The following is a 25,664-nucleotide window of genomic DNA, read 5'->3' as shown; positions in this document are numbered from 1 at the left end:
CAATAAATCACAATGCACTCGAGCGAAATGCAAATTTCAAGTAGCACGCACTCTGTACGAGTTGTCTGAGTGGACGTGCTTTTGGAAGTGTCTGTATGCTGGGCTAGTCAAAGATTTTAATTAGTTTTAGTCAATTATTTATTTGCTTTTTACTGCCCCTAACGCCTGAATTACAATATGCAAACTTGCCACGCCTTTTTGCTTCCTTATACAACCTTAAATGCCTTACACCAAAACACCCGCCTTGATTTTTGCCTTTAACCCTTGAAGATATCGTTGTATTACCTTGCGCCCCAACTCTGTTGTATTTGATTTGGGGGGATAATCCTAGCGAAATGCTTTTACCTAATTCGTTATTTGGCCCAAAACATAAATGTCCCTGTCTTTCCACTCGCTTATTATCCTAATTGATCCTAACCCAACTACCCGAAATTGAGTACTGCGTTGTTGTTGACCCCTGTTGACCCCCCCACCAAAATTTTGCCAACGGAAAGCCAAAGATATTAACTAAATACTAGTCGACACAAAGCGAATGCCGCTCTAGCACTTAAATATAGAAACAAAGCTGTATTACATAAAACTGTAGCGTATACAAATTGTTTAACAATGATCAATAAATCAAATGATATAACCCCGCAAAGGACACTTGTTTTACTTACGACACAAACATAACTCAATGCCAATTAAATTGGCACATTGCACTTACATAACACTGCCAAAGCACTCAGCACACCGAGTTTAACAAAACTAAACGAAGCTGTTTTTAAACCGCTGCACCTCGACCACAATCCTTCGATTGGAGTGATTAATGCCAACACACCTAACTAGTAGTTGTACTCTAATCCGCTACAATAATACCACAACTGCAATCGGATTAATCAGCTGAAAACAAAAAAGAACCAACGCCAGGTGTGTTGTTATGTACTAAAACCGATTCACTCGAGTGTTAATAATGAAAATCTATGTCCCCTCTCTTTGTTTTGAATCCATGTACACCCCATAGAACGCATTGTCAATGAGCAGGTGACCCCCTGCGAACCCAATCCCTGCGGCTCAAATGCAGTTTGTCGCGAAAGAAATGGCATCGGTTCCTGCCAGTGCCTGCCCGATCATTTTGGTGACCCCTACCAGTCGTGTCGTCCGGAGTGCGTTCGTCACTCGGACTGCGCCTCCAACAAGGCGTGCCAGCAGCAGAAGTGTCGCGATCCCTGTCCAGGCACTTGTGGCAGCAATGCGGACTGCAGTGTAACGAACCATCTACCAACCTGTACTTGTCGCATAGGATACACGGGCGACCCGTACCGCTACTGTCATGTGGAACCACCACAACGTAAGATACCCCCATTCTAAACCACCTTTTCTTCGATCCTGACCTTAGCCCTTTTTTAGTCCCTGCTCGTGTGACCGAACCCACGCAGCCCTGTCGCCCCTCACCGTGTGGTCCCAACTCCCAGTGTCGCGAACTCAACGGCCAGGCGGTGTGCTCCTGCCTGGAGCTCCACGTCGGTCTGCCCCCCAACTGCCGACCCGAGTGTGTCCTCAGTACCGAATGTCCCACCGATAAGGCTTGCATCAGCCAACGTTGTCAGGATCCTTGTCCAGGCACTTGTGGCATTAATGCCGAGTGCCGGGTGCGTAATCACAGTCCTCTGTGTCAGTGTCGTCAAGGTTTCACCGGTGATTCCTTTACCCGTTGTTATGCCCTGCCACGTAAGAATTTTCCTTGCATTGATACAGAACATTTAGTTGATTGTAATGCCCGCCCAATCTAGCCCCACCGCCTGAAATCCAACGTATTGAACGTGACCCCTGCCTGCCATCGCCCTGCGGTTTGAATAGTCAGTGCCGTAATGTGCAGGGTGTGCCATCCTGTTCCTGCCTGCCAGATTTCTTGGGGGTACCGCCCAACTGTCGACCCGAGTGCACTATCAGTGCAGAATGTCCTTCCAATCTGGCTTGCATACGCGAGAAGTGTATCGATCCCTGCCCCGGTTCTTGTGGCTATGCCGCCGAGTGTAATGTGGTTAACCACACGCCCATTTGTGTGTGTCCCCCTGGTTTTACGGGTGATCCCTTTAGTAGCTGTCGTCTTGCGCCGCCACCTGAGCCTACTCAAAGTAAGAATTGTAAAATGTAACCTGTCATGACCGTGGTTAACAAGACAACCCACTTAACAGACGAATATGTGGATCCCTGCAACCCATCGCCTTGTGGCCCCAATGCGCAGTGCAACACTGGAGTGTGCACTTGTTTGGCCGAATTCCATGGGGATCCCTACACCGGCTGCAGGCCCGAGTGCGTCTTGAGTTCCGATTGCCCCAGAGACAAGGCTTGCCATCGCAGCAAGTGTGTGAACCCCTGTCCGGGAACTTGTGGCGAAAATGCCATTTGCGATGTCATTAATCACATACCCATGTGCAGATGCCCCGAACGCACTGCTGGCAGCGCCTTTATTCGGTGCACCCCTGTGCTGAGTACGTCCAAATGGTTACTCCTTCTCAATGTTCCTCTAACTCTAACAACACCCATAGTTTCAGTAACTAATCCCTGCCGACCCTCGCCGTGTGGTCCCAATTCTCAGTGCCGCGAGGTTAATCAGCAAGCAGTGTGCTCGTGCCTGTCAGGCTTCATTGGAGCTCCGCCATCCTGCCGACCCGAGTGCACCTCAAACTCCGAGTGTGCACCCACCCAAGCCTGCCTCAATCAACGGTGCGGAGACCCCTGTCCCGGAACATGTGGAGTGGGCGCCAATTGTGCTGTTGTCAGTCATAGTCCCTTCTGTACATGTCCTGAGAGGTTTACGGGAAATCCATTTGTTCGTTGCCAGCCTCAAAGTAAGGATATTATGCCGAAAAAAGAGTCATCTTTACGAGAGTTGCCTTTCCTAGTTGACCCACCTGTTCGTGATGTTGCGCCCGTTGATCCCTGCCGCCCATCTCCTTGTGGACCTTATTCCCAGTGTCGGCCAGTTGGCGAGGCCCCTGCCTGCTCGTGTCTGGAAACCTACATTGGACGTCCGCCGAACTGTCGGCCAGAATGTGTGACCAGCTCGGACTGCACCAGTCAAATGGCCTGTGTCAACCAAAAGTGCGTTGATCCATGCCCAGGACGCTGTGGCCTCAATGCCGAGTGCCATGTGGTCAGCCATGCTGTGCAGTGTGTCTGCCAGCAGGGCTTCAACGGAGATCCATTCGTGCAGTGCAGACCGGAGATCGCATATGAAAATGAAATCCGAACACCGTGTAGTCCTAGTCCTTGTGGATCGAACGCCGTGTGCCGCGATCGCAATGGAGTTGGATCCTGCCAGTGCCTGCCGCAGTACTTTGGAGATCCTTACGAGGGTTGTCGCCCGGAGTGCATGATTGACTCGGATTGTCCGTCGAACAAGGCTTGTCAGCAACTGAGATGCCAGGATCCCTGCCCAGGAACTTGTGGACTGAATGCAAACTGTCAAGTGGTTAACCATTTGCCAACTTGTAACTGTCTAACCGGATATGTGGGAGACCCATACCGCCAATGTAATCGACTGCCAGAACGTAAGGAACATACAGCAATACCCTTTTTCTTCATTTCTCAAGCCCCAATTTTTAGCACCTCAAAACGAGTACGTGAATCCCTGTCAGCCCACACCCTGCGGTACCAACTCCCAATGTCGCGTTTCAAATGAGCAAGCTGTTTGCTCATGTCTACCACAATTTGTGGGAACTCCACCATCATGCCGCCCCGAGTGCACCATCTCCTCGGAGTGCTCTGTGGATAGGGCATGTGTTAATCAGAAGTGCGTGGATCCTTGTGCAGTGGACACATGCGGTAGCAATGCCATATGTAGGGTGCGCAATCACAGCCCCATTTGCAGTTGCATCAGCGGCTTCACAGGCGATGCCTTTACTCGTTGTTTCCCCATTCCACGTAAGCCTGACCCTCTTAAGCATTGGGTAATAGAAAGTAAATCCTTTCCTAATACAGCGCCGATTGTTGAGACTAAGGATGAACCCCTGAGAGATCCCTGTATACTAACACCTTGTGGTCCTAACTCTGAATGCCGAAACATCAATGGAGTGCCGGCTTGTTCGTGCTTGGCGAACTTTATCGGCCAGGCTCCAAACTGTCGCCCTGAGTGCACGATTAACTCGGAATGTCCCAGTCAGCAGGCGTGCATCAACCAAAAATGTCGCGATCCGTGTCCAGGAGCCTGCGGTCAGAATGCTGTTTGCAGAGTCACCAACCACACACCACTTTGCGCCTGCATCGATGGTTATATAGGCAATCCATTCACCAGCTGTAATCCCAAGCCACCAGAACGTAGGTGTCAAATTGAAATTTTACAGATCCAGCGAATGTTTACCCTTGTCCAACTATTCCCTCCTTTGTAGCGCCAGCGCCACCAATTGCCGACGATCCTTGCAACCCATCGCCTTGCGGAGCTAATGCTCTCTGTCGAAATGGCCAATGTTCGTGTATACCCGAATACCAGGGAGATCCGTATGTCTCTTGCCGTCCGGAGTGCGTGCTGAACACAGATTGTCCAAGAGATCGGGCCTGTGTGCGCAACAAATGCATCGATCCATGCCCTGGAACTTGCGGGGTTAACGCCTTGTGCGAGGTCACCAACCATATTCCCATTTGCCGCTGCCCAGAGCAGATGTCTGGCAATGCTTTCTTCGAGTGTCGACCAGTGCCTCCCGCCAAAATTCAAAATCCCTGCCAGCCAACCCCATGTGGTCCGAATAGTCAGTGCCGGGTGGTGCAGCAAACCGCGGTCTGCTCCTGCCTGACTGACTATGTGGGCAGTCCGCCGCAATGTAGACCGGAATGTGTGACCAACTCAGATTGTCCTGCCGATCAAGATTGCCAGAATATGAAATGTCGCGATCCCTGTCCTGGTACCTGCGGCTTCAATGCCCTCTGCAACGTTGTCAACCACCGACCCTTCTGCAGCTGCCCCTCAAGCATGTCCGGAAATCCCTTTGTGAGCTGCCAGCAGCTAAGTAAGCCACCATGGTTGTTTAATGCTTTTCCCATGCTTAAGCCTGAAGTTTTTTCAGTAATACGCGATGAGAGACCACAAAATCCCTGCCAGCCATCGCCTTGTGGCCCCAACTCCGAATGTCGCGTGTCAGGAGACTCACCATCATGTTCTTGCCTACCCGAATTTCAGGGTGCACCACCAAATTGCCGACCCGAGTGCATATCCAACTCTGAGTGTCCCACCAACCGTGCGTGTATCAACCAGAAATGCGTGGATCCCTGTCCAGGACTTTGCGGTCTTAATGCCAATTGTCGAGTATTCAGTCATAGTGCCATGTGCTTGTGTGACAGTGGCTTCACCGGAGATCCGTTTAGTCAATGCAGTCCATTTAGGGACACTCCTCCTGAAATTCTGCAACCATGCAACCCTAGTCCCTGCGGTGTAAACGCTAAGTGCGAGGAGCGTGGTGGTGCAGGATCATGCCAGTGCTTACCTGACTACTTCGGAAATCCCTATGATGGATGTCGACCCGAGTGCGTTCTGAACTCTGACTGTCCCTCAAATCTGGCGTGTGTAAACCAGAAATGTCGCGATCCCTGTCCCGGCACCTGTGGCCAAAGCGCCGAGTGCCAGGTGGTTAACCACTTGGCCACCTGTAATTGCCTGGTCGGTTACACCGGAGACCCGTACAGCTTGTGTCGCATTATAGTCAATGAGCCACGTAAGGATATATCGCTGCTTCATCCAGAACTTCGTGATCATCGTTGGTTTTATTTTCTAGCCGAACGCGTTTATGTTAATCCGTGCCAGCCATCTCCATGCGGTCCAAACTCGCAGTGCCGTGAAGTCAACGAGCAAGCCGTTTGTTCTTGCTTGCCAGAGTTTATTGGTACTCCGCCAGCATGTCGTCCGGAATGCACCAGCAGTTCGGAGTGCGTCGCTGACAAGGCTTGCATGAACCGCAAATGTGTGGATCCCTGTCCAAATGTTTGTGGACAGCAGGCCGAGTGTCGCGTGCGTAACCACAATCCGATTTGTACCTGCCTCAGTGGATTTACGGGTGATCCATTCACTCGTTGTTATCGTCAGCCGCGTAAGAAAACAGACCCGATTAAAATGGACTTTTGGTTACCAATAAGAACAAATCATTTCCAGCACCTCCGCCAGTGGACATTCAACGTGAACCCCTTGATCCTTGTGTTCCTTCACCATGCGGCGCAAATTCTCAGTGTCGCGAAATCCACGGCACACCATCCTGCTCTTGTCTGCCCCAGTACTTAGGAACTCCACCCAATTGTCGTCCGGAATGTTCCATTAATGCCGAATGTCTCAGTCATCAGGCCTGCATTAACCAGAAGTGTCGCGATCCTTGTCCCGGCTCTTGTGGTCTCAACACTCAGTGCAATGTGATTAACCACACGCCCATTTGCAGTTGTCTGGTGGGTTACATCGGTGACCCATTCAGCGTTTGCAATCCCCAGCCAATACCAGAGAAAAGTAAGACCTATTTAACGCTGGCAAAAGCTCATTAATCACATTTATCCTTTTAATAAACCAGTTCAAGACCCATTGCCCCCCGAGGATCCGTGCAACCCATCACCTTGTGGCTCTAACACTCAATGCAACAATGGGGTATGCTCTTGTCTGCCAGAATACCATGGCGATCCGTATACCGGTTGTCGTCCTGAGTGCGTCCTTCACACCGACTGTGATCGTAGTAGGGCTTGTGTACGCCACAAGTGCGTTGATCCTTGTCCCGGTGTCTGTGGCACCAACGCGATATGTGAGGTTTTGAACCACATTCCAAACTGCCGCTGTTTGGAGAGAATGCAGGGCAATGCCTTCATTCAATGCAGTCCAATTCCACGTAAGAATGGTTCAGCCCAAGTCCTCCTCCTTCCTAGTTACTACAAAGTTGAAAACTTTACAGAGTTCGACGTGGTGCAGAATCCTTGCCAACCAACGCCATGTGGACCCAACTCTCAGTGTCGCGTTGTTAACCAGCAGGCCATCTGCTCCTGCATCTCGCCTTTCATAGGAAGCCCGCCGTTCTGCCGACCGGAATGCACCACCAATTCGGATTGTCCCTTGAACCTGGCGTGCCGTAACCAGAAGTGCAGTGATCCCTGTCCTGGAGTTTGTGGTCGGGGTGCCCAGTGTCATGTGACTAATCACAGTCCATTCTGCCGCTGCTTGGAACGCTACACGGGTAATCCGTTCGTGAGTTGTCAACAAATCATTGAACCCCCGGTGCCACCACCAAGGCAAACTTGCCTGCCATCACCCTGCGGACCGTACTCCCAGTGCCGTGAAGTAAACGAGTCACCTTCATGCACCTGTCTGGCAGACTACATTGGAGTACCACCCAATTGTCGACCGGAGTGCGTGACCAGTTCAGAGTGTCCCTCGAATCAGGCCTGCATTCAGCAGAAGTGTCGCGATCCCTGTCCAGGACTATGTGGACAATTAGCGGAATGTCGAGTAATCTCGCACACGCCAAGCTGTGTATGTCCGGAAGGAATGGAAGGTGATCCGTTTACTCTCTGCACGGAGAAGAGGATTCAGGAACGGGACCAGTTGGACCCTTGCAGTCCCAGTCCTTGTGGAATCAATGCCCGCTGTACCTCTCGCCAGGATGCCGGCTCTTGTCAATGCTTGCCAGATTACTTTGGCAATCCCTACGAGGGATGTCGCCCTGAGTGCGTCCTCAATTCGGACTGTCCATCGAACAAAGCTTGTCAGCAACAGAAGTGTCAGGATCCGTGTCCAGGAACTTGTGGTCAGAATGCGCTGTGCAATGTTCTCAATCATGTTCCCAGTTGTAGTTGCATAACAGGCTATTCGGGTGATCCGTATAGATCGTGTGTCCCAGAACGTAAGGCTATTAATCAGAGTCCATCGAATTTTGTAAACTTTCATGAGTTATCTACCCTTGTAGCCGTCAAGGAATACGTCAATCCCTGCCTGCCATCGCCTTGTGGTCCCAATTCCCAGTGTCGTGAGGTCAACGAACAGGCCATATGCTCGTGTTTGTCAGAATATGTTGGCGCTCCGCCGGTGTGCCGACCCGAATGTACGATTTCTTCAGAGTGCCCGACTGACAAGGCCTGTGTGAATCAGAAATGTATAGATCCCTGTCCCAACACTTGTGGGGAACAAGCCATCTGTCGTGTCGTGAACCACAGTCCCATTTGTTCCTGTCGCGCCGGTTACACAGGCGATGCCTTTTTCCGCTGCTTCCCCAAGCCTCGTAAGTGACTTCGTTCTTAAACAGTTGGACCCAGTCTTAACCGTCTTATCATTTCAAAAGCGGTACCACCTACACCTATTCAAAAGACTCCAGTTGACCCTTGTGTGCCCTCACCCTGCGGTCCCTACTCCCAGTGCCGGTCCCAAGGAGATGCTCCTGCCTGTTCCTGTTTGATTGGATATTTGGGAGCGCCTCCCAATTGCCGACCTGAATGCCGCATCAACGCCGAGTGTCCCAGTAGTCAGGCGTGCATCAATGAGAAGTGTAGGGATCCCTGCCCCGGCTCCTGTGGCTACGGTGCCATTTGTAATGTAATCAATCACACGCCCAGCTGCATTTGCCCGGCAGGCTACTCTGGTGACCCATTCAGTCAGTGCCAGCCCCTGCCACCACCGCCACCAACACGTAAGAATGCACACCGACTGTTAATAGTGTAGAGAGGATTCAAACTATTCCCTTCTCAGCCGCTAAGCTTGACGATCCATGCAACCCATCGCCTTGCGGGCCGAACGCTCAGTGCAATAATGGAGTCTGCACCTGCATTCCCGAATACCACGGCGATCCGTACAGCGGATGCCGACCAGAGTGCATTACCAGTGCAGATTGTTCGCGAGAACTCGCCTGCTCGCGTCACAAGTGTTTCGACCCTTGCCCGGGAACCTGTGCCCCCAACGCCATTTGTACTGTGCTCAATCACGTGCCCATGTGCACTTGTCCGGAGGGTTATAACGGCAATGCGTTTGTTCAGTGTCAGCCCACACCACGTAAATATTTCTCTTTAGGCCAAACCAACGAATCCCAACGCAACGTTTCCCTTACAGCCCCTGTCCTCGTCCAGCCTTGCCAGCCCTCTCCATGCGGTCCGAACTCACAATGCCGCGAAGTCAACCAGCAGGCTGTATGCTCCTGTGTGTCAGGTTATTTTGGAACCCCACCGCTTTGTCGTCCAGAATGTACATCAAACTCGGAATGTTTGTCGCAACAGGCGTGTGTTAACCAAAAGTGTATGGATCCGTGTCCCGGTTCGTGTGGTCGCAATGCGCAGTGCAGTGTGGTGAACCACAATCCCTTCTGTACCTGTCTGCCTCGCTTTACTGGCAATCCTTTCGTGGGTTGTCAACAGATTATCGAACCGCCACGCCAAGATATTGTACCTCAGGATCCCTGCCGTCCATCGCCTTGTGGTCCCAACTCCGAATGTCGCGCTGTTGGTGAGACACCAACTTGTACGTGTCTTGCTGATTTCGTGGGCTCTCCGCCATATTGCAAACCCGAATGTGTGGCGAACTCTGAGTGTCTTTCGAACCTGGCTTGTATCAATCAAAAGTGTCGCGATCCCTGTCCTGGATTGTGCGGTTTTAGTGCCTCATGTCGCGTCGTCTCCCACACTGCAATCTGCATTTGCGATGCGGGCTTGACCGGAGATCCTTTTACCCAGTGTCAGCCCATTGTGGCCGATGTGGAGATCATCAATCCCTGCCAGCCCTCGCCTTGCGGCGCCAATGCTGAGTGCATCCAACGGAATGGAGCCGGAGCCTGTCAGTGTCTCGCAGAATATTTCGGAAACCCCTATGAGGGCTGTCGGCCGGAGTGTGTTTTGAACTCGGACTGCCCCTCGAATAGAGCTTGTCAGCAGCAGAAGTGCCGTGATCCCTGCCCCGGAAGCTGTGGACAGAACGCCGAGTGCAATGTGGTTAACCACACACCCATGTGCAACTGCTTCGCTGGATTTGTAGGCGATCCATACCGCTATTGTAGCCAACCGCCAGAACGTAAGCGAGTTCCAATTATTCACATAGTTGTACTAAATTTGGTCGTAGTCGTGGAAGTAGTTACTAATTCGTACTGTATTCTAACCATAACTAGCTGTTGTCCATGAGTATGTGAACCCCTGTCAACCGTCACCTTGTGGCCCGAATTCTAATTGTCGCGAGGTCAACGAGCAGGCCGTGTGCTCCTGCCGTCAAGAATTTGAAGGAGCTCCCCCCAACTGCCGACCCCAGTGCACCTCGAGCTCTGAATGCGCCCCCACCAAGGCATGTATCAACCAAAAGTGCGTTGATCCCTGCCCTGGTGTTTGTGGCCAGCAGGCAATCTGTGAGGTGCGCAACCATAGTCCAATCTGTAGGTGTCCCACCGGCATGTCCGGTGACCCCTTCGTGCGTTGCTTGCCCCGACCAACAAGTAAGGATAAGAAATCATGTGTACTTGAGCTACCCTAACCCGTTCTACCCGAAACCAGTCCCACCACCGCCCTTGAGGGATGTAGTCCCTTACCGAGATCCCTGTCTTCCTTCACCCTGTGGCCTGTACTCGTCGTGCAGGAATCAACAGGATCAGGCCGTTTGTTCTTGCTTGCCCAATTACTTTGGCACTCCGCCGCATTGTCGTCCCGAGTGCACCATCAATGCCGAGTGTCCAAGTCACTTGGCCTGCATCGGCGAGCGCTGCCGCGATCCCTGTCCCGGTGCCTGTGGTCAGCAGACCGAGTGCCGAGTCATCAGTCACGTTCCCAGTTGTGTTTGCCTGCGGGGCTATGTGGGCGATGCTTTCCTGGCCTGCCATCCAGCACCACGTAAGAGTTTTGCAGTGTAAAACCCCTTTCTATGGACTAAGACTAGGAACCCTTTCACAGCCCCACCAGCCCGTGAAGAACCCCGCGATCCGTGCAATCCTAGTCCCTGCGGCAGCAATGCCATTTGCTCAAATCAGGGAGGGTGTTCATGTCTGGCCGATTATCAAGGCGATCCCTACGTGGCCTGCAGACCCGAGTGTGTGCTAAGCTCGGAGTGTCCTCGAAATCTGGCATGCATACATCAGAAATGCACTGATCCCTGCCCCGGAACGTGTGGCAGTAATGCCATCTGCGATGTCGTTAACCACATCGCCATGTGCCATTGTCCCGAGCGAATGACCGGCAATGCTTTTGTGCAATGCTCCCCAGTGCAACGTAGGTTATACTCTCATTTTTTTTAGCAAATCCCAGTTCATTCCTTACCTCTTCTCCAGTGGATGTATATCGCAACCCTTGTAATCCCTCGCCATGCGGCTCCAATGCCGAGTGTCGAGAGCAGAACGGTCAAGCGGTGTGCAGCTGTCTGCCCAACTATTTTGGTGTGCCTCCCTCTTGTCGACCCGAATGTAGCACCAACTACGATTGTTCCCCCAGTTTGGCTTGTCAGAACCAACGGTGTGTCGACCCCTGTCCAGGATCATGTGGGGCCTATGCCGACTGCCGAGTTGTTAGCCACAGTCCTTTCTGTAGTTGCAGACCCGGCTATACTGGCAATCCCATCGTCCAGTGTCATGTGATTAGTAAGTTCAAGTGCATATCTAAATTGAAAGAAGACCATATAGTTAATGCCCCGCCTGTAGTTGAACCTCAACGGGATCTTGTGCCGCAAGACCCTTGCCAGCCTTCACCCTGTGGACCGAATAGCGAGTGTCGCCGCGTGGGCGACACACCATCCTGCTCTTGCCTGTCAAACTTCTTTGGCACACCGCCCAACTGCCGACCCGAATGTGTCTCCAACTCTGAGTGCAGCCAGTTGCATGTGTGTATTAATAACCGCTGCAAGGATCCGTGTCCGGGTCTCTGCGGCACTGATGCCGTGTGTCGGGTGATCAGTCACAGTGCCATGTGCTACTGCCAGCCGGGCTACAGCGGCGATCCATTTGTCCGTTGTGCACCACATATTCAAAGGGAACCGATTGAGATTGTGCAACCCTGCAACCCGAATCCGTGCGGCTCCTTCGCCGAGTGTCGTCAGCAGAATGGAGTCGGTTCCTGCCAGTGTCTGCCGGAGTATTTCGGCAATCCCTATGAGGGATGTCGACCTGAGTGTGTGCTCGACTCCGATTGCCCCTCTCAGCTGGCCTGTGTCAATCAGAAATGCCGAGATCCCTGTCCCGGAAGTTGTGGCCAAAATGCCGAATGCTTTGTGCGTAATCACTTGCCAACTTGTAACTGCTTCAGCGGGTATATGGGTGACCCCTATCGCTATTGCAACATTGAACCGAAACGTAAGCGGACCCTTTATTATTTCCCTTGACCTCATCTCTAGACATTTTAAATTCCTTTACAGCCATACGGGAATACGTCAACCCATGTCAACCCTCTCCTTGCGGTCCCAACTCTCAGTGTCGCGAGCAGAATGGTGTGGCCACCTGCTCCTGTTTGCCCGAGTTTGTAGGCCTTCCGCCAGGTTGCCGACCTGAGTGTACCGTCTCCTCAGAGTGTAATCTTGACAAGGCGTGCGTTCGTCACAAGTGCATTGATCCTTGTCCTGGTGCTTGTGGCAGTTCTGCCAATTGCCAGGTGGTGAACCATGCTCCACTTTGCTCTTGTCAAGCAGGTTATACAGGAGATCCCTTTACCCGTTGCTACCCCAATCCTCGTAAGTTTTCAAACCGGAGAAGCCTTTTTCCCCTTCTTATCCTTCCCTTTCCCGTTTAGCTCCACCTACGCACATCATCCACGATGTAGTGCGAGATCCTTGCCAACCGTCTCCCTGTGGGGCCAATGCCCAATGTAGACAGTCCCAGGGTCAAGCCATCTGCTCCTGTTTACCCAACTACTTTGGTGTTCCGCCCAATTGTCGACCCGAGTGCACTCAGAGTTCAGAGTGTCTGTCCAGTCTGGCCTGCATCAATCAACGGTGCGCCGATCCCTGTCCCGGCTCCTGTGCCTACAATGCCATGTGTCATGTGCGAAATCACGTTCCCAGTTGTCAGTGCCCCGTGGGATATGTAGGTGATCCGTTCACCAATTGCCAACCCCAACCTCAACCACCACGTAAGAATTATAAAGTGTGTAAAGTGTTGTTCCTACAAGCATAACGCCTTGCCCTCACCCTCAGCCAAACCCATTGCTTTCGACGACCCCTGTAATCCATCTCCCTGTGGATCAAATGCCCTGTGCCAGAATGGTCAATGTTCTTGTATAGCCGAGTACCAAGGAGACCCGTATATTGGCTGTCGTCCGGAGTGCGTTTTGAATGCAGATTGTGCGCGAAATCGAGCTTGCGTTCGTCATAAGTGTGTGGATCCTTGTCCAGGAACGTGCGCTCCCAACGCCATCTGCGATGTGCTTAACCACATTGCCATGTGTCGCTGTCCGGAACAAATGACAGGCAATGCCTTCATCCAGTGTGAAACTCCGCCAAAGTTGCTGACACCACCTGATCCATGCTATCCCTCGCCCTGCGGTCCGAATAGTCGCTGCCGTGTGTTTAACGACAATGCTGTTTGCTCCTGCATTGAGGATTTCGTTGGAACACCACCAAATTGTCGACCAGAGTGTACGCACAACTCGGACTGCCTACCTAGTTTGGCTTGCCAGAGGCAGCATTGCATGGATCCGTGCCCCGGAACTTGTGGCTTTAATGCTCTTTGCCATGTGGTTAACCATGCACCGATTTGCAGTTGCCCACCAAGACACAATGGAAATCCCTTCCTGGGCTGCTTCCCAGAACCAGTGCGACGTGATGAAATGGTTCCAAAGAACCCATGCCAACCCTCGCCATGTGGTCCATACGCCAAGTGCTCGTCTGTGGGAGACCAGGCGCAGTGCAGTTGCCTGCCCGAATACATTGGAACACCGCCCAACTGCCGGCCGGAGTGTGTAACCAATTCGGAGTGCTCCTTCGACAAGGCCTGTTTGAACCAACGATGCCGTGATCCCTGCCCTGGAACATGTGGCTCCAATGCCAATTGCCATGTGCTAAGCCATGCTGCCATGTGCTACTGCCTACCAGGCTACACTGGCGACCCATTCACGTCCTGTCGTCAGGTACCATTGATCCAGCAAGCCGAGATCGTTCAACCTTGCTCTCCCAATCCTTGTGGAGCCAATGCTGTGTGTCGCCAGGAAGGCAATGTCGGTTCCTGCCAATGCCTGCCCGAATACTACGGAAATCCATACGAGATTTGTCGTCCGGAGTGTGTAACGAATAACGACTGCCCGGCCCATAAATCCTGCCAGCAGATGAAGTGTCGAGATCCTTGCCCAGGAGTCTGTGCCCTAAATGCTTTGTGTCGGGTGATTAATCACTTGCCAACTTGTCATTGTCAGAACGGCTTTGTTGGTGACCCCTACCGCTATTGCCAAGTTCCCGAGAAACGTGAGTTCCGTGTAGAGTATATTCTGTGGTTAGAGATGTTAACCAATCAATTCCCCTACCTTTAGCTGTCCTCAAAGAATATGTCAATCCCTGCCAGCCATCACCGTGTGGTCCAAACTCCCAGTGCCGAGAAAACAACGAACAGGCCACCTGCACATGTCTGCTCGAGTATGTGGGTGCTCCGCCCAATTGTCGACCCGAGTGTGTGACTAGTGCAGAGTGTCCTCATGACAATGCGTGCATTAGGCAAAAGTGTAGTGATCCCTGCCCCGGTGTGTGCGGTTCCAATGCCGATTGTCGTGTCATCCAGCATGCCCCAATTTGCAGTTGTCGCCCTGGTTTCACTGGCGATGCCTTCACTCGCTGCTTGCCCCTGCCAAGTAAGATTTTATCTCTAGGGTGTACCCAACTTTCTTGCTTACCCTCCTTCAACTTACAGCCCCAAGACCACCACAGTTGGACGTGTATCGCAATCCTTGTGTACCCTCGCCTTGTGGTCAGTTTGCAGAGTGTCGGGATAACCGAGGAACTGCTACTTGCAGCTGTCTGCCTTCCTATTTTGGCACTCCGCCCAACTGTCGCCCCGAGTGTACCATTAACCCCGACTGCCCCGCTCATCTATCCTGCCAACAGCAGCGTTGTCGCGATCCCTGTCCCGGAGCCTGTGGATTCAATGCCTTGTGCACGGTTATCAATCACAATCCCACGTGCCAGTGTGCGCCTGGACTAATTGGCAACGCCTTCACATCCTGTTATGCTCCACCACCAGTCGCTAGGGATCCCCCCCAAATAAGTGATCCTTGTTCTTTGATTACGTGTGGTGCCAATGCAGTTTGCAATCAAGGTCAATGCAGTTGTTTGCCTGAATTTGTGGGCAACCCATTCGTGGGATGTCGTCCAGAATGTGTGCTGAGCACGGAATGCGACTGGAACAAGGCATGCGTAAGAAACAAGTGTGTCGATCCATGCCCTGGAACGTGCGGATCCAATGCCATTTGTGAGGTGCACAGACACATAGCTATGTGTCATTGTCCACCGGGAATGACAGGAAATGCCTTCAGCCAATGCCGACCTCTACCACCACCTCCAACGCGCGATGTCGTCGATCCTTGTCAGCCCTCACCATGCGGACCAAATGCCCAATGTCGCAATATCAACGGACAGGCTGTGTGCTCGTGTCTTCCCGACTTTGTTGGAGTCCCACCATCCTGTCGACCAGAGTGCATCAGTAATGCGGAGTGTCCGCTGCACTTGGCTTGTCTCCAACAACATTGTCGAGATCCCTGCCCCGGAGTTTGTGGCTTGAACGCTGAATGTCGAGTGATTAATCACAGCCCGAATTGCCATTGCATTGGCTCTTTTACGGGAAATCCTTTCGTGGCTTGTCACCGACAACCACCACCACCGATTAGGCAAGACCCTATCGATCCTTGTCATCCATCTCCGTGTGGAGCTAATGCTGAATGCCGTGCACAGGGAAGCAATGCTCAATGCAGTTGCCTAGCCGACTTCATTGGCACACCGCCCAATTGCCGACCAGAGTGTGTGTCCAACTCAGATTGCCCCACGAATCTGGCTTGCCAGAATCAGAAGTGCCGCGATCCCTGCCCAGGTGTCTGTGGCTCCAATGCTGAGTGTTATGTGATTAATCATACTCCCATGTGCACGTGTCTTAGTGGACAAACTGGCAATCCTTTTGTGGGCTGTCAAGTGGTGCGAGATATTCAAGAGCCGCTTACACCATGTGTACCCAGTCCTTGTGGAGCCAACGCTCTCTGTACGGAGAGGAATGGAGCTGGAGCCTGTCAGTGTCTTCCGGAGTTCTTCGGTAATCCCTATGAAGGCTGTCGACCCGAGTGTGTGCTTAACTCGGACTGCCCAAGCCATCTGGCCTGTCTCAATCAGCATTGCCGCGATCCCTGTCCCGGAACCTGTGGTCCAAATGCCCAGTGCCAAGTGCGCGATCACCTGCCGCAATGCAACTGCCTTGCGGGCTACCAGGGAAATCCCTATGTCTACTGTAGTGTCCTGCGTGAACGTAAGCAGATCGAATACTTAATAGTCCTTAAACTTACCCTGTCTCTTATCCGACAGCCCTGCCCGAACCCATTCCCTCACGCCCCTGTCAGCCCTCACCCTGTGGCCCGAACTCCCAGTGCCGTGAGTCGAATAACCAAGCGATTTGCAAGTGTCTGCCCGATTTCATTGGATCCCCGCCGGCCTGTAGGCCCGAGTGTACTATCTCCAGCGAGTGCGACTTGACCCTGGCGTGTGTCCAACAACACTGTGTCGATCCGTGTCCAGGTGTTTGCGGCAGTAGTGCCCAGTGTCGGGTTATTAACCACAGTCCGCACTGTAGTTGCCTGCCTGGTTACACGGGTGATGCCATCAGTGGTTGTCAACGCATACGTAAGACTCAGACTTCTTTGCATATCCCTCTGAGCCTCCTTAACGCTAAACCCTTTGCAGCACCCGCAATTAGCTACGATGTTCCCAAGGAAACCTACCGCGACCCCTGTGCTCCCTCTCCCTGTGGCGCCTTTGGCCAATGCCGTGCTCAGGGCAACCAGGCAATTTGCTCTTGTCTGCCTGGTTACTTTGGAGCTCCTCCCAATTGCCAGCCGGAATGCGTGATTAATCCGGACTGCGCCTCTCATTTGGCGTGTATCAGTGAAAAGTGTCGCGATCCGTGTCCCGGTTCTTGTGGACTTCTGGCCCAATGCAACGTCATTAACCACACACCCATCTGCAGTTGTCCATCAGGTTATCAGGGCAATCCCTTCGTAAGCTGTCAACGAACTCCTCCACCACCAACTCCGCCCCTTCGCGATGCCTGTAATCCCTCGCCTTGTGGCTCCAATGCAATCTGCAGTCCTGGTGGTCGGTGTTCTTGTCTGCCCGACTTCGATGGCAATCCCTATGTGGGCTGTCGTCCAGAGTGCGTCCTGAACACGGACTGTGCCAGGGACAGAGCCTGCCAGCGCAGCAAGTGCACAGATCCCTGTCCAGGAGCTTGTGGTGTTGGAGCAGTTTGCGAAGTGCGCAACCATATACCCACATGTAATTGTCCGCCTGGAACTTCGGGCAACGCTTTCGTCCAGTGTACCGTTGTGCAATGTAGGTTTCAAACTAAGAATCCAGTAATTTAAGAATCCCCATTTAACAATTCCTTGTTCTATTTAGCTTTTCCCGTGGAGCCCTTAAATCCCTGTCAACCATCCCCGTGTGGAAACAATGCCCAATGCCGAGTGGCTAACGAGCAGGCCATCTGCTCTTGCTTGCCCGGCTACTTTGGTGTCCCTCCAAAATGTCGCCCCGAGTGCACCATCAACTCGGACTGTGCCCCGCATCTAGCCTGCTTAAATCAGCAGTGCCGCGATCCTTGTCCTGGAGCATGTGGACAGTTTGCTCAGTGCCAGGTCATTAGACATGTGCCGCACTGCAGTTGTCCACAGGGATACTCAGGCAACGCCTTCTTCCTTTGCCACCGTGTACCACCTCCACCACCAGTCCAAAGAGAACCGCTGAACCCTTGCTCACCATCACCATGCGGAGCCAATGCAGAGTGTACTAGTCAGAATGACAAGGCAATTTGCAAGTGCCTGAAGGATTACGTAGGAACACCACCCTACTGTCGACCGGAGTGCATTACATCATCGGAGTGTCCGAATCAACTAGCTTGCATTGCCCAGAAATGCAAGGATCCTTGTCCTGGACTTTGTGGAAACGCTACCAGCTGTCAAGTTGTCAGTCACGTGCCTTCGTGCATCTGCATTGCGGACTACATTGGTGACCCCTACACCGGATGCTATTCACGACCACAGATTCAGCGCGAGCAGATCAATCCCTGCTTCCAAAACCCTTGCGGAAGCAATGCCGTGTGCCGAGAGCGAGGTGGAGCCGCTTCATGCCAGTGTCTACCGGAATATTATGGCAATCCCTACGAGGGATGTCGACCCGAATGTGTGCTCAACTCTGACTGTTCGAGCCATTTGGCTTGCTTAAATCAACATTGCCGCGATCCCTGCCCCGGAAGCTGTGCCCCCAATGCCCAGTGTCAAGTCGTTAACCACGTGCCCAGTTGTAGTTGCTATCCCGGATACAGTGGTGATCCCTATCGCCACTGTAGTGTGGTCCAGGCGGAACGTAAGCAGTTTCCTCCCAGTCAATCCGTTAAACCTTGCACTAACATACCAATTTACCATTACCCCCAATCTGCACTTCTATGTTCCTCTCCAGCCGTCCAAGTTGTCCACTTTAATCCCTGCCAGCCCTCGCCGTGTGGTCCCAACTCTCAGTGCACCGAGTCCCAGGGTCAGGCGGTGTGTCGCTGCCTACCCGATTACTTTGGTTCCCCACCAGCTTGTCGTCCCGAGTGCACCAGTAATCCCGAATGTCCCAATGATAGAGCCTGCGTGGCTAGAAGGTGTACCGACCCATGTGTGGGCGCTTGTGGCCAGAATGCCATTTGTCGAGCACATCAACATAGAGCTCATTGCTCATGTCATCCTGGTTACACAGGAGATGCCTTTATGCGCTGTCTTCCCTTGCCTCCGCCCCAACCTGTTAGGGATTCACCCGTAATCTACAGAGACCCATGTGTTCCCTCGCCCTGTGGAAAGTTTGCCCAGTGTCGGGTGGAGTACGAGCAAGCCGTGTGCTCCTGCCAGACTTCTTACTACGGCACTCCTCCTTACTGCCGACCCGAGTGCACCCAGAACTCAGATTGTCCCAGCCATAGGGCTTGTGTCAATCAAAGGTGCGTGGATCCTTGCCCTGGGGCTTGTGGTCTGAACGCCCAATGTGATGTGCTTAATCATGTGCCTACCTGCACATGTCTCAGAGGTTTCGTGGGAGATCCCTTTTACCGTTGTTATCCAGCCCCAACACCTCCTGCCACCCCTGTTACTATTGTTGCGGATGATCCTTGTCAGCCCTCGCCCTGCGGTCCCAATGCCCAGTGCTCGAACGGTGTCTGCAGTTGTCTGCCCTTGTACCAGGGGGATCCCTACGTGGGCTGTCGCCCAGAGTGCGTATTGAGTACGGAGTGTCCATGGAACAAGGCCTGTATCCGCAATCGTTGCCTGGATCCGTGTCCAGGAACTTGCGGATCTGGAGCCACGTGTCAGGTGCATAATCATGTGGCCATGTGTCAGTGTCCGGCTGGTTATCAGGGCAATCCGTTTGTACTGTGCCGGCTGACACCTCAACAGGCCCCCATAGAGCTACATCCCTGTCAGCCTTCGCCTTGTGGACCCCACGGACAATGCCGGGAAGTTGGCACGCAAGCCATTTGCACTTGTCTGCCCGGCTTTTACGGAAATCCTCCAGCCTGTCGACCCGAATGTGTCAGCGACCCAGAGTGTCCACCCAGTCTGGCTTGTGTGAATCAAAAGTGCCGCGATCCCTGTCCTGGAGCTTGTGGTTACATGGCCCAGTGTCATGTGATTAACCACGGTCCGCAGTGTGTTTGCCCCGCTGGCTACACCGGAAGTCCCTACTCCCAGTGCCAGTTGATCAGGACAGATTACACACCAGTTCAGCGCGAACCAATTGATCCGTGTTCGCCGACTCCCTGTGGTCCTCATGCCCAGTGCAGCAATGAGGGAGGCAATGCGGTTTGCCGCTGTCAGCCGGATTATTTAGGCGTACCACCCTATTGTCGACCCGAGTGCATTGCCAACAGTGAATGTCCCAGTGATAGGGCCTGTATCAATCGGAAGTGTCAAGATCCATGCCCAGGACTGTGCGGTTACAATGCCATCTGTCGAACATACAACCACCAGCCAAATTGTGTTTGTGCTCCTGGATTAGTGGGCAATCCCTTCAACTCCTGCCTGCCACCAACACAAATTGAAGTTTCACCAACACCACCCACAACTGCTATTCAGGTGCTTCAGTATGAGGAACCGTTTATCAATGGTTGTGAACCCAATCCCTGTGGAGCAAATGCTCAATGCAAGCAGCGAAGAGGAGTAGTCGCTTGTGTCTGCCTGCCTGACTATTTCGGCAATCCCTACGAAGCCTGTCGGCCGGAGTGCATTTTGAACTCCGATTGTCCCTCAAGTAGAGCTTGTGTGCAGCAAAAATGTCGAGATCCGTGTCCCGGCACCTGTGGCCTGAATGCCGAGTGCTATGTTCTGGATCATCTGCCTCAGTGCAGGTGTTTCAGCGGTTACACTGGAAATCCGTTGGCATACTGCGCACCTGTTCCTATAGTCCAGAAATGTAAGCATCCATACATTCAAATGTCCGTACCGAATTTTGATAATATATTTTGTGTGCCAACCCCTTTAGCCCCATTGACTCCATGTGATCCCTCACCCTGTGGAGCCAATGCCCAATGTCACCCGTCAAATAATGAAGCCGTATGCTCCTGTTTACCCGAATTCTATGGAACCCCTCCTAACTGTCGACCCCAATGTACTCTTAACTCAGAGTGTGCTTATGATAAGGCTTGTGTTCATCACAAGTGTGTCGATCCCTGTCCTGGAATTTGTGGTATTAACGCTGAATGTCGCGTCCACTACCACAGTCCCATATGTTACTGCATCTCTTCCCATACGGGTGATCCGTTCACACGTTGTTACGAGACCCCAAAACGTAAGAACATAATTAAACCTTCGAATGCCATAGACAAATCGGTTAACAAAAACCATTTTATAAATCTAATTGAAACAGCTGTTCAACCCCAAATATACGACACACCTTCTCCTCCCTATCCGGTTGCTATACCTGATCTCGTGTACATACAACAACAACAACCGGGAATAGTAAATATTCCTTCTGCCCCTCAACCTGGATACCCCGCGTCTCAGCAACCAGTTTTTAATGTGAACCATCCATCACCACAACCAGGAAGTCCTCAACAACCCGGAGTAGTTAATATACCTTCTGTGTCACAGCCAGTCTACCCATCGCCCCAGCCACCTGTTTACAATGTCAACTACCCGACAACGTCTTATCCAGTTCCCCAGCAACCCGGTGTTGTAAATATTCCTTCTGCACCCCAACCGGTGCCTCCGACATCACAGATACCAGTGTTTATACCATCGCCCGTGAATTCATCCCCTGCACCTCAGCCAGGAGTTATCAATATTCCTTCAGTGCCGCAACCTGGATATCCTTCGCCACAAACCCCGGTTTATGATGTTAACTACCCAACGACACCGACTCCTATTCCACAACCTGGCGTGGTTAATATTCCATCTGTGCCACATCCAGCATATCCTACTCCAAGGCCTCCGACCTATGATGTGAACTACCCAACACAACCACCACCAGTACATCCTGGCATAATCAATATACCATCTGTGCCACAGCCGACAACTCCATCACAACAACCTCCCGTTTTTATACCTTCTCCTGAAAGACCGACGCCAGCTACCCAGCCAGGAGTAATAAATATTCCCTCGGTAGCACAGCCAGTATACCCAACACCTCAGTCACCTATTTATGATGTGAACTATCCAACAACACCGTCTCCCGTTCCTCAGAAGCCTGTAGTGATAAATATTCCCTCAGCACCCCAACCAGTGCATCCTTTAACGAATCCTCCAGTTTACGATGTTAACTATCCAACGTCACCACCAATTCCTCAACAACCAGAGATTCTTAATATACCATCGCACCCACAGCCAGTGCCACCGTCTCCCCAACCACCTATAAATATACCATCTAATGAGACTCCATCGTCTGCACCACATCCTGGAATTATAAATATTCCTTCGTTCCAACAACCTGTTTATCCTACGCCACATGCCCCTGTTTACGACGTTAACTACCCAACGTCACCACCAGTGATAACGCCGCAACCTGGAGTCGTTAACATTCCATCAGTGCCGCAGCCAGTGCCTCCGGTTTCTCAACGTCCCGTATTTATACCGTCACCTGAAAATACGACACCTGCTCCTCAACCAGGAGTCATTAATATACCTTCAGTGGCACAGCCAGTGCATCCAACATATCAAACTACGGTTGTGCAACGACCGGCTATATACGATGTGTATTACCCACCACCTCCGTCAAGACCGGGTGTGATCAACATTCCTTCGCCACCACGTCCTGTATACCCGGTTCCCCAACAGCCAATCTACATACCAGCACCAGTTTTGAACATACCAGCTCCAAGACCAATCATTCATAACATTCCTTCAGTACCGCAGCCGACGAACCCACTTACGAATCCACCTATCCAGGATGTTATTTATCCATCTCCAACGCCAACTCCTCCAGCACCAGGAATAATTAATATTCCTTCGGTGCCTCAGCCGGTGCCATCGCCAACTCCTGGCGTGATCAATATACCGTCGCAACCATCGCCGCCGATCTTAGTGCCAGCTCCAGGAGTTGTAAACATTCCCTCGGTTCCACAACCGACGTATCCACCTCAAAACCCACCAATTCACGATGTCAGCTATCCAATGCCACATCCAACTCCTCCAGCACCAGGAATTATTAATATTCCTTCGGTGCCTCAGCCGGTGCCATCTCTAACTCCTGGTGTGATCAATATTCCTTCTCAACCATCCCCACCAGTCTCAGTGGAAAAGCCTGGAATAATTAACATTCCAACGATACAACAACCTACAACTCCAACCCCTCAAAATCCGATACAAAATGTCCAATATCAGACCCAGAGACCACAACCTACCCCTGGAATAATCAACATACCCTCCGTGCCACAACCGACGTATCCGACTCAAAAGCCATATTACCAAGATGTTAACTACCCAACTCCACAACCTAATCCACCGATACCGGGGGTTATTAACGTTCCTTCGTTGCCCCAGCCTGTGCCTTCACACATTCCTGGTGTGATTAATGTACCCTCACAACCATATCAGCCGGTACCATCACCAACACCCGGAATAACCAACATTCCGTCGGTACCGCAACCTATACCTTCAACACCGGAAAATCCTGTCCAGGAGGTCCAACACGATACTCACAGACCACAACCTATTCCTGGCGTGGTCTATGTCCCAACTGTACCGCAACCAACTCCAGAGCGTCCCAACTATGATGTGGCAAAGCCCGTTTTCGACTTTAACCCGTGCTATCCATCGCCTTGTGGACCCTACTCGCATTGTCACAATAGATTTGGAGTGGCTGCCTGCGTTTGCATTCCAAACTATATTGGAACTCCACCCAATTGCCGACCAGAATGCGTAATTAACTCGGATTGCCCATCAACCTTGGCCTGTATCAATGAAAAATGTCGGGATCCTTGCCCAGGATCTTGTGCTTACAATGCAGTGTGCCGTGTCCATGAACATGTACCGAACTGCTTCTGCCAAACCGGCTACACCGGAAATCCATTTGTATCGTGTCAGCCCACACCGATAGTCCCTGTTCAACGTGAGCCCATTGAGGCGAAGGACCCATGCTATCCATCTATCTGCGGACCGAACGCCGTGTGTAATAATGGAAAATGCAGTTGTATACCGGAATATCATGGAGATCCATATGTTGGTTGTCGGCCGGAATGTGTCCTCAATACGGATTGTGCCAGGGACAAGGCTTGCATCCGTCAGAAGTGCCAAGATCCTTGTCCAGGCACTTGTGGATTAAATGCCTTGTGCCATGTATACAATCACGTGGCCATCTGTACATGTCCAGAGCAAATGCAGGGAGATGCTTTTGTGAGATGTGACTCAATACCCAAGCCCAAACCCCCTGTTCCAGTACCACCTACGACTTTGCCTGCTCTCGTACCTCAACGTACTCCGATTAATCCCTGCCAGCCATCACCTTGTGGACCCAATGCCCAATGCAGAGCTTATTATGAACAGGCGATTTGCTACTGCTTGCCCGATTTTATTGGCACTCCACCCGCTTGTCGTCCGGAGTGTACCTCGAACTCAGACTGTGCCCTTGACAAATACTGTCTGAACCTCAGGTGTCGCGATCCTTGTCCCGGAGCTTGTGGCATTCGTGCCATTTGCCATGTGCAGAACCACGGTCCCTTGTGCGTGTGTCCACCCCAGTTGACGGGTAATCCGCTGCTGGCTTGCCAACCCATAGGTATAACAGAAAGTACACACCCTAAGGAACACGTTTTTAATACAATTATTTTAGTTATTCCCCCCGTAGAACGCGATGAAGTGAATCCCTGTCAGCCCTCACCCTGTGGTCCTAATTCCGTGTGCCAAGCCGAGTCAGGTGGAGCAAGATGCTCTTGCCAACCGCAATACCACGGTACTCCGCCATTCTGTCGGCCGGAGTGTGTTAACAGCGCCGATTGTCCGGCGGATAAGGCGTGTAGGAATTACAAGTGCATTGATCCGTGTCCCGGCAGTTGTGGTCTCTCTGCTCTGTGTCGCGTGGTGTCACACAGTCCACTGTGCTACTGTCCCGAGGGCTTTGTGGGCAATGCCTTCAGCCTGTGCACTCGACCAGAGCCAAATCCACCTGCCGTGGTGATCCTGCCCTGCAATCCCAATCCCTGTGGAGTCAACGCCATTTGCCTGCCCCGCAATGAGTTGAGCGTTTGCCAGTGTCTGCCGGGTTACTATGGCAATCCGTCTGAGATCTGCCGACCCGAATGCACCGTCAACTCGGACTGTCCAAGTCACAGGGCTTGCATGGGTGAAAAGTGTCGCGATCCCTGTCCCGGGGTTTGTGGCATCAATGCCCTTTGTCAGGTCATTAACCATAGTCCCGTTTGCGAATGCCACCCGGGTCACGTGGGCAATCCCCACCATAGCTGTCGTATTCCGCAGCATGAACGTAAGAAGATTTCTCCTAAACTATGCCTTTTTTCGTGCTACCTTAAAACGACCTTAATGCGTATTCCTCCTCTAAACAACAACGCCGTACCTAATGGTTTTTCTCCGCTCCCTCACATCGTTGAACAACTAAATACATCGATAACATTCTGTGATATTTTGCTAGAACTATTTAAGGCCGACTACTTTTTAATGCCCTAAACAACAACGCTGTACTCAATTCTTTGCCTCTATTTACCTTGTGACTTCTCTTTTTAAGTGCCCTAATTTTATATTCCCATATCATAAAAAAAATCTCCTCTCTTGTATCTTTTTGAGATTCCCCATGTTTACTTTATATATATTAAAAGTGCCGATTATATTCTGTGATATTGAATATAATATGATCTCTCTCTTTAAAGATTCTCAACGTTTACTCTATTTATTCTGTGATAATGATGATCTCAAATCTCAAAAACCCTAACCCATACAATTTATCATTGAAAAAACCATGTGAGATTATGCTAGTAATCTTGAAAATAAGTTTTATTCAACAACGACGCTTTACTCAACTTCTTGCATTAAGCCGATTATTTTTCAGCTACCTCATTTCT

General features: G+C 51.7%; 1 protein-coding gene across 45 annotated transcripts in view; it reads left to right on the top strand.

Moving 5' to 3' along the window:
- Window positions 1-25,664, top strand: part of LOC108138629 — a 131,252-nt gene that overhangs the window by 93,576 nt on the left and 12,012 nt on the right. For 24 of the 45 annotated variants that reach the window (XM_041710191.1, XM_041710190.1, XM_041710209.1 and 21 more), the window contains 32 exons: window positions 1,004-1,330; window positions 1,390-1,710; window positions 1,773-2,117; window positions 2,178-2,474; window positions 2,532-2,834; window positions 2,889-3,536; window positions 3,592-3,909; window positions 3,967-4,302; window positions 4,374-5,690; window positions 5,751-6,062; window positions 6,125-6,466; window positions 6,528-6,836; window positions 6,900-8,219; window positions 8,280-8,624; window positions 8,684-8,983; window positions 9,041-9,991; window positions 10,086-10,403; window positions 10,462-10,794; window positions 10,855-11,169; window positions 11,229-12,242; window positions 12,305-12,616; window positions 12,676-13,014; window positions 13,079-14,341; window positions 14,407-14,721; window positions 14,781-16,379; window positions 16,436-16,750; window positions 16,811-17,458; window positions 17,525-18,487; window positions 18,581-20,569; window positions 20,639-20,944; window positions 21,023-24,367; window positions 24,422-25,072. The exons of 4 other annotated variants lie outside the window; for them this stretch is intronic. In XM_041710191.1, the coding sequence (XP_041566125.1) occupies window positions 1,004-1,330; window positions 1,390-1,710; window positions 1,773-2,117; window positions 2,178-2,474; window positions 2,532-2,834; window positions 2,889-3,536; window positions 3,592-3,909; window positions 3,967-4,302; window positions 4,374-5,690; window positions 5,751-6,062; window positions 6,125-6,466; window positions 6,528-6,836; window positions 6,900-8,219; window positions 8,280-8,624; window positions 8,684-8,983; window positions 9,041-9,991; window positions 10,086-10,403; window positions 10,462-10,794; window positions 10,855-11,169; window positions 11,229-12,242; window positions 12,305-12,616; window positions 12,676-13,014; window positions 13,079-14,341; window positions 14,407-14,721; window positions 14,781-16,379; window positions 16,436-16,750; window positions 16,811-17,458; window positions 17,525-18,487; window positions 18,581-20,569; window positions 20,639-20,944; window positions 21,023-24,367; window positions 24,422-25,072 (22,116 nt within the window). The remainder of the gene's footprint in view (window positions 1-1,003; window positions 1,331-1,389; window positions 1,711-1,772; window positions 2,118-2,177; window positions 2,475-2,531; window positions 2,835-2,888; window positions 3,537-3,591; window positions 3,910-3,966; window positions 4,303-4,373; window positions 5,691-5,750; window positions 6,063-6,124; window positions 6,467-6,527; window positions 6,837-6,899; window positions 8,220-8,279; window positions 8,625-8,683; window positions 8,984-9,040; window positions 9,992-10,085; window positions 10,404-10,461; window positions 10,795-10,854; window positions 11,170-11,228; window positions 12,243-12,304; window positions 12,617-12,675; window positions 13,015-13,078; window positions 14,342-14,406; window positions 14,722-14,780; window positions 16,380-16,435; window positions 16,751-16,810; window positions 17,459-17,524; window positions 18,488-18,580; window positions 20,570-20,638; window positions 20,945-21,022; window positions 24,368-24,421; window positions 25,073-25,664) is intronic. 17 more of the 45 variants (XM_017260965.2, XM_017260959.2, XM_017260963.2 and 14 more) reach the window with 5 other exon arrangements.

Source organism: Drosophila elegans, unplaced genomic scaffold (assembly GCF_018152505.1).
Source record: "Drosophila elegans isolate 14027-0461.03 unplaced genomic scaffold, ASM1815250v1 contig_814, whole genome shotgun sequence".
NCBI classification, from domain to species: domain Eukaryota; kingdom Metazoa; phylum Arthropoda; class Insecta; order Diptera; family Drosophilidae; genus Drosophila; species Drosophila elegans.
This window is presented reverse-complemented; position numbering and strand designations above follow the sequence as displayed.